Source organism: Benincasa hispida, chromosome 11 (genome assembly GCF_009727055.1).
Source record: "Benincasa hispida cultivar B227 chromosome 11, ASM972705v1, whole genome shotgun sequence".
In the NCBI taxonomy this organism is placed as follows: Eukaryota; Viridiplantae; Streptophyta; class Magnoliopsida; order Cucurbitales; family Cucurbitaceae; genus Benincasa; species Benincasa hispida.
The window spans coordinates 29,542,006-29,549,743 of record NC_052359.1 but is presented as its reverse complement, the minus strand read 5'-3'; the positions used below and the strand labels follow the sequence as shown (position 1 = coordinate 29,549,743).

The following is a 7,738-nucleotide window of genomic DNA, read 5'->3' as shown; positions in this document are numbered from 1 at the left end:
CTGGGCGTTTGTTGATCGGGTAGAGGTCTTCCGCTGCGTTGAGTTCCAAAGCTTGAAGAGCGTCTTCAATTGGTATGATAACTCTCCCCCTTGTTATTTCTTGTTCAAAGCATATTGTTAATTATTGTATATTTGCATAACTGTTTATTCGGATATATTTGGTGTATTTCGGTCACAGTGAAATTGGAGCGATCCAAATGCGCTCATGGAACTCTTCGTTAAGAGATCCTTCACCTTCGAGTTACAAACTATGACTGATTCATGTTCCTTCGGGTTCATGTTTACGACTGATTTGTGTGCTTCCGAGATACACACTATGATTGATGTGTGTTTCTTTGGGATCGTGTTTATGATTGGTGACCTTTCGGGATCACTATGACTGATATGATATGGATGTACACTGATGCCTAGATAAACTAATTAACAAGTAACCTAGAGGGCCTATTAATGGATTACTTATTGGGTATTATTATACTCACTCTTTCTTCTTTTATGTTTTTTAGACAACAATAGGAATGGACCGACGAGGGACAGGAGAGACCCGTGATAGAGCCATACAAGGACAATAGAAATTGCTTCCACTCGGTCTCTGTTTTTTTAGTCATTTGAATGTTTTGAAACTAAAGTTAAATGTCAGACAGAAAATTTTGATGTTTTAAACGATTTCTTTGTAAATATTTTTAGGGGACCTCAGATAAGTATTTTGCTTATTTGTTTTATTAAATTTATAAATTGATTTTGAAGTTGTCTCTATTTTTTTATTATTGAATTTTACTTCAGAGGTCAAAAGTTTTGAATATGAAAGTGTAATTATGAAGTAATGGCTCTTGTCAGAGTTCTAAAAAGGTCGGGTCATTATACATCTTGTATCCCTGATTAGTTTATCCATCTCCTAAGCAAGAAATATTATTAAATCTTAGCATCAATTTTCACGATAGAGACTAAATATTACAAATTTTAAAATACAAAGACTAAATTTGTTACATACTAAAATTTAGATTCTAAAATTGTTACAAAATTAGCATATGAATCTAAATTATTACAAACTAGATTTTAGATTAAAATTGATTTGTAATTAATGGACAATAAAAGTGTAAAAGGGTGCTTTTAACTTTGAAATTATATAGGTTAAAAAACACTTTTGGTCCCTAAACTTTTATGAAAGTAATGATATCATTCTTAAACTTTGGTTTGTAACAATTTAGTTCTTGAATTTTCAATCTTGTAACAATTTAGTCTCTAAACTATGATAAACTTTTCAATTCATAACAATTTAGTCTCTTACGTAAATAAATTTATCAAAGCTAGATATCATTTTTTATTATTTTATAATGTAAACTTTGTATTTATTAAAAATTTTGAGTATTTAATTAATTTATCGATTTATTTGAGTAAGAAATCTCATTAAATCTTAACATTAATTTCTATAATAGGGACTAAATTGTTACAAATTTTAAAGTACAAGGACCAAATTATTAGAGAGTAAAATTCAGAGATTAAATTATTATAAAATTGAAAGTTCAAAGACTAAATCGTTACAAATCAAAATTTAAAGACTAAATTATTAGTTTTATGAAAATTTAGGGAATAAAAGTGATGTTTAACAATAAAATGGATGGATCAGGGGTATTTGCGTAAATAGAGGCAACTGAAAAGAGGATCGAAAAATAACAATAGAAGGGCCAAGCGAGCTTATCTTCTTCTTCTTCCTGAAGCGTTGTGACTGAGCGAAACCACACTGTACACAGACTCTGAAGATGATAAACCTTTCAATTGCTTCGCCTTCGACCGTTTCTATCCCTTTAAAAGTTCTTACCTCAACCTCCAAATCCTCCTTCAATGGCCTTCAAATCCGTTTCCCATTTTCGTTTCGCGTTCCTCCTAAAACGGCATGTACCGGAGGCCGCAATTCGTCAGTGGTAATGATGGCCAAGAGGGAGGAGGAATTGAAGGAAATCAGAGCGAAAAGTACTGAGGAAATAAAGGAAGAGGTCGTCGATCTTAAGGGTGAACTTCTTATGCTTCGGCTTCAAAAATCAGCTCGCAATGAGTTTAAGTCTAGTGAATTCCGCCGCATGCGTAAACGGGTACTTCTTTTCCCTCGTTGATTGATTCTTAAACTAATTTTGAGTTCAAACATATACGTTTTGCCGTCTCCCATCCTCCACATTTTTGCTTATCTGATGCTAAATTTATTGTTAGGATTAAATTTTGGAGCTCAATGGCTAGTAATGGGAATTTGTAGCTGTTGGGATCTAAGATTACTGACTATTGTTTGCTGTCAAAAGAGAAGAAGTGTAGGAATAAGTAAAATCTGCAGAGTAAAATGATTATAGAACTATATATTTTTGTAGGAATCAATTTAGGATGCAGATTTGAGTCCACAATCCTGAGAAATTAACCAAAACAATATTTCACCATGTTGGGAAATTGTTACAAAAATTACATTTAGAGGAAGAATGGAAGACAGATCCAGTTAGGATGTGCTCTGAAACGTAGAATCCAGTTAGAATCAGAAGATGTAATTGAAGTTGGGATTTCTAACGCTTAACAACTTCATTTTCAACTAAGATCAACTCCAAATATGACTCATTAGAAATAGCTCCCTCATAGATTTTACATTTTTGACAAGATTAGCACTATCTTCTAAAACTCTTAAATGTCTTAATGCTAACATTTTGTTTAAGATTCCCAAATCCGCTGAAGCTTGAATGAGTCTAGAAATGTGGAAATCATAATTCCTTTCTGGTTCAGAATCACTTGTCTTTTTATATGAAGTTGGTTAATGTGAGAAGCTAAACCTATTCTGATCATGGAAGCATCACAATTTTTAACGCATAAAGGAGAGATTTTGTCATTTGAACCATATGTAGCCTTCTCATGACCTTTATACCAAAACTTCTGCATATGTAGCCTTCTCATGACCTTTATACCAAAACTTCTGCATGCTTGGTGCTTGGTATGGATATCAGAATTATCTGCTGGGCTTGTCTCTGTTGCACTGAACCAAAGCCCTGAATGATGAGAAGTTGTTGATCAGCAAATAATTTATTTACACATTATGAATTCTTATGATCATGATGGAGAGATGTTTAACACTGCAATAGTGGTAAGACTTGCCTATGCTCATAGTTTTATGGTATCAAGTCTGAGATTTAGATAGCAAACTTTTTGCATCTATAGTCTAATCTCACGGCTTCATCATAAGGTCTCGAGTTGTTTGTAGATACCATCTAAAATCTTGGTTAAAAGCCTCCAACTAGGTAACTTAGTACTTGATTTTGACTCCAAGGCCCACTTTAGGAAAGATTATTCAATGAGGTCGCGACAATGTGATAACTGGAGGTCTCATGGAATAATTTCTCCACCATTAAACTAGGAGCCTTCTTGGAGATTAGTGGTGTGGGTCATAAACATAGGAATGGAGCTTGACAATCCCAATTCTCAATAAAATGGGTGGAAAATAACTTCTTAGCAACATAATATTGCAGAGATCCACTGATATATATGCAGTAGTATGCTGATATGGGACAGTCAGGAAGTTTATATTACATATTGTTTCTCTTCTCTCTTTAGTGTTATTATTTTATCTTCACATACTTTCAGATTGCAACATCGTGGGTAATACATCCAATGTTTGGACTTGCCTAACAACTTTCCTTTCGACTTGGAGCATCGAACGGTTTATGTAACTCGGAGTTTTGAACTATTTGTTGTTGTTTGTTCAATGACAGATTGCTCGGATGTTAACAGTAAAACGCGAGAGAGAGATTGAAGAGGGAGTGGGGAAAAGGCTGTCAAGAAAGTTAGATAGAAAGTGGAAGAAAAGTATTGTTGTCAGACCACCTCCATCTCTGAAGAAGTTGCGAGAGGAAGAAGCAGCAGCTGAAGAAGCAGAGAAATCTGCTTGATCAAATCAGATAAGCTCTCATCCAATGTTGTAGCATTATGAGTTTGAAGTTGTTGAGAATGCCATTTAAACAACTTTTTTTTAAAAGATTTTTATTTTTGGTTCTAAAAATTCTGATTCTTGTACTTAGCTTATGCACAAATGGAAATAGATTTCAAGTGGATGGATCATGTTGAATTTAGATAAATCCATGCAAACTGAACTGCCCTTATCTGTTAGAGGGTAAATTCCATTCCATTTATAGGCACTCAATTGATATTTAGGTTAAATTTAAGTTTGGTCCCCAAACTAAAAGGTCCTTAATTTTGCGTCTAATATATAATAGATCCCTCCACTCAGGATCATGAACCTCTTATCTATCCCTCTTTTTTCTTTTTTTCTTTTTTTCTTTTTTTTTTTGGAAAAAAAATAATTTAACCACTTGACAAAAAAAAAAAAAAAATTAGTGAATTTGCAAATGAGTAGCAATTTAAGAATATGGTTTTGCAACCACGTCTCCTACATTTGAGATTTCACTGATGTAGCAAAATTTTTAGCTTTAATATGAGCTCGTTTTGGAGCTCCATCACAGACCATGGCCTCAACTTTCCGTGTGATTTTTTTTCTTGAAAAAAAAAACCATGACCTCCATTTCAATCAATTTCACCTCCAAATCCAATGGAAGAATCATTGATCCACAATATATCAGATATAAGACATGAGTATATCAACATCAATCAGTAATAAGACTTGAGTGTATCAACTATATATCTAACAATAATCATCATTCTATGTGTATCAACAATATATCTAACAACAATCAGTATTTAATCAGTTGCTTAGTTTGAAATAAAACATGTGTTTCATTTTATAGACATGATATTTCAAGTGTATCGGTAGTAGTATATTAGATATAAGATATGAGTGTATTAGGCACCAATCAGTAAATTGATTAACTGAAAATGAGTATATCAATAGTATATCATCTATATATATTCAACATTAGGTATATCCCTTAACAAATGTACTCGAGATTGAGTATATCCACAGGAGAGGGTATTTTAGACTTTTAACTTTTTAATACTTGAGCTGGGTCGAAATTTTGCTACAATTATTTGAACCAAAAGTGAAGGCATGCTTGAAAGACGTTAAATATGTCAAAGACTTGCTACATGCAAAATTGATCCTTCAGTTACAAATGATCAATAATTGGGAAATATACATATACCAGGAAACTTTTACGTACATGTGTAATTTATGTTAATCCATGTTTATTGTTTAATTTAGAATTCCAAATTTTCATTATAATGTTTATATTAAACACGATTGTAACACAAATTAGGATTGCCTGAAAAAATCTTGATAGTTATAATTATTATTATCTAACATGTTAGATACAACTTTGAATACTTTTATGTTTGAACTTCAAAGAATTCTCGTTCTATTTTGGATGCGCTTATCTTTATCCTTCAAAATGTTTGATAGAAAAATTATTAGAATCAAATATCGATCGTTGCTGGGTCTTACAAAATCCACTGCCTTGAAAGCAAAATTCGGCACGACTTCGGTGCTAAATCACCTATGTCGGTTGCTCACCAAAGTTAACACAACTTCTAGGCACAAGCATGCTCTCGCTAGAGAAAGTAATGAAATCGTTGGAAATTAAGTTCAGACCACAGAGAAAACAAAGAAGACAAGGGATCGATTTTCTCATATTTTTTCCAATAATGAGAACTATTTAAAGTAAAGGTAAGATCGGTTTTAAAACAAAAAACCGTTTTGAAATTAATTTTAAAAATGGTTTTAGAATTAATTGAAATTAATTCTTCGAATTAATCACAAACAATTAATTATTAGAATTAATTTCAAACGGTAATAAAACTCTTTTTTTTCCCATTTTCTTTTCATTTGCTATGTTAGTTATTCTCAACAATCCCCTAGGAATGATTGGTATAGCAAATAAAACAAAGGACATTTTATAAAAACATGTTTTCTGAGCAAAGTTAGGATGCAAAACTTAAACATCAATATCTTGATGATTTGAATTGATGCATAGTGAAATGGGACAATAGAGAGAGTGAGTTATCTCTTGAACTTCCAATATCTATGGTTGAGACCCCCACAACACGTTTTACTCCTTAAATTTTCATTGATTCCACGATAAAAGTATTCTATTTAATGCACATAGAACCTCGGGTCGACATGAAAGCTCTAGAAAAATATCTTTAAACTTTTTCATAGAAGAAGGTCATACCTTCACATTCAAGTTTATTGCTTCATCAAGTCTATCGCAATAGACCACTAAAAAAAATTGAGTTATGAAGACTTCATATCTAGTCCATACCAGGACCAAATTCATCAAGTCTGTCAAAGATAAACCACTCAAAACTGAGCTATGAAGATTTTACAATTATCCACTAAGTCCATACTAGAACCACCAAAAGAAAGGGCTATGGAACTTTTAAAAGTTTTAGTTTTGTCCATCAAATCCGTACTAAGACCACCCAAATAAAAGGCTATAGATCATTATAAGGATTTGAGTCCCATACTTATTCAAAATTTTAGAATTACTCTCCTTATTACTGTGAAACCCGGATTTCCATTATTCCTACTTAAGCAGGTGGTTAAGAAATTAACTAGGTGAAAGTTAAATCCTATGTTGAAGAGAAGAAATTTTCTAAGTGTTGAATAGTTTTTTCTTGAGTAATTTTGAGTTAAGGTTTAATTGATGAAATTTGGCTAAGTGTAAGGTCAAAAGGACCCATGTGTTGAGAGTTAGGAGACATTAACGCATAAGTTGAAAAGACAATCATGCGTTTGTAAGGTTGGACGCATGATTGGCCGAAGTATTGGCAAGAGGCATTGCCAAGAGTAACCATGCGTTGGAAGTCAAGGAGAAAAATGACTAAGTGTTGGACTATGCGTTGATATGGTGCCATGCGTTGGCCATGAAGTATTGAGAGGTTATTTGGGCATGGAGAGAGGCTGAAGTATGGTCAAGAATAATGCAGTGGCGGCCAAATGTTTTGAGAGGTTAGAAAACGCTTGCGGCAGCCTCAAGTTACGCATCCAAGGGCGCTGGACGTTGGATACGATGGATGATGGATAGAGGCATGTGGCGATGGAGGCAGGCGCAATGGATACGTTGGACGTGACAGTATGCGACCGAAGGGTTACGTTGGTAGCATGCAGCAATGGATGGCATGCGGTGATGGGGGTATGCGTCATGGTATACGATAGCCTATGCGTTGGTGGCACATGGTTATGCTATGCGTTGATGACATGCGGCGGTGCTATGCATTGATGACATGGGACGGTGCTATGCGTTATGCGGCCGAAGGCATGCGGTGCAAGGGTATGCGGTGATGCGAGAGCATGCAGTGCAAGGGTATGCAGTGATGCAAGGGCATGCGGTGATGCGGCCGAAGAATGCGTTGGTAGTATGCGATGGCGTGCAACGATGGATACGATGGATGCGGCAGTGGCATGCGGTGATGCTGCACGATGGATGCGATGGCATTCGGTGATGGATGTGATGGATGCGGCGGCCTTGCTAAGGTATAAGCTATGCGATGTAACGAGCTAAGATGGATGCATGGTGATTTGTCCTTGCGTTGTTAAGGCTTGCGGTAACAAGGTTAATGAGGTGGGTTACGTTGGTCATAAGAGATGTGTTAGCAAGAACCTAGGTGATGGTGATCCATGCCTTGAGGTGTTGAGTTGAGAACCAAGTTGACCCAAGGGTTGCTATGCGTAGGGATATGCTATGCGTTGGTGATATGTTATGCGTTGGATATCCGAGGCTAGTAGTATACATTGAAAGGGGTGTTGGTCATCATCCTAGTTGAA

General features: G+C 34.9%; 1 protein-coding gene across 1 annotated transcript; it reads left to right on the top strand.

Moving 5' to 3' along the window:
• The first annotated feature begins 1,678 nt into the window (after positions 1-1,678).
• LOC120089889 (50S ribosomal protein L29, chloroplastic) lies at positions 1,679-4,198 on the top strand. Its single transcript, XM_039047316.1, has 2 exons — positions 1,679-2,087; positions 3,735-4,198. Exons 1-2 carry the CDS (start codon positions 1,758-1,760, stop codon positions 3,909-3,911), a joined length of 507 nt encoding a protein of 168 aa, XP_038903244.1. The 5' UTR covers positions 1,679-1,757; the 3' UTR covers positions 3,912-4,198.
• Positions 4,199-7,738: the final 3,540 nt, after the last annotated feature.

Excerpts from the sequence above, each read along its gene's own strand:
- LOC120089889 (XM_039047316.1), top strand. The coding sequence starts at position 1,758 with ATGATAAACCTTTCAATTGCTTCGCCTTCGACCGTTTCTATCCCTTTA. Across the intron at positions 2,088-3,734 it reads TCCGCCGCATGCGTAAACGG|ATTGCTCGGATGTTAACAGT; the intron begins GTACTTCTTTTC and ends GTTCAATGACAG.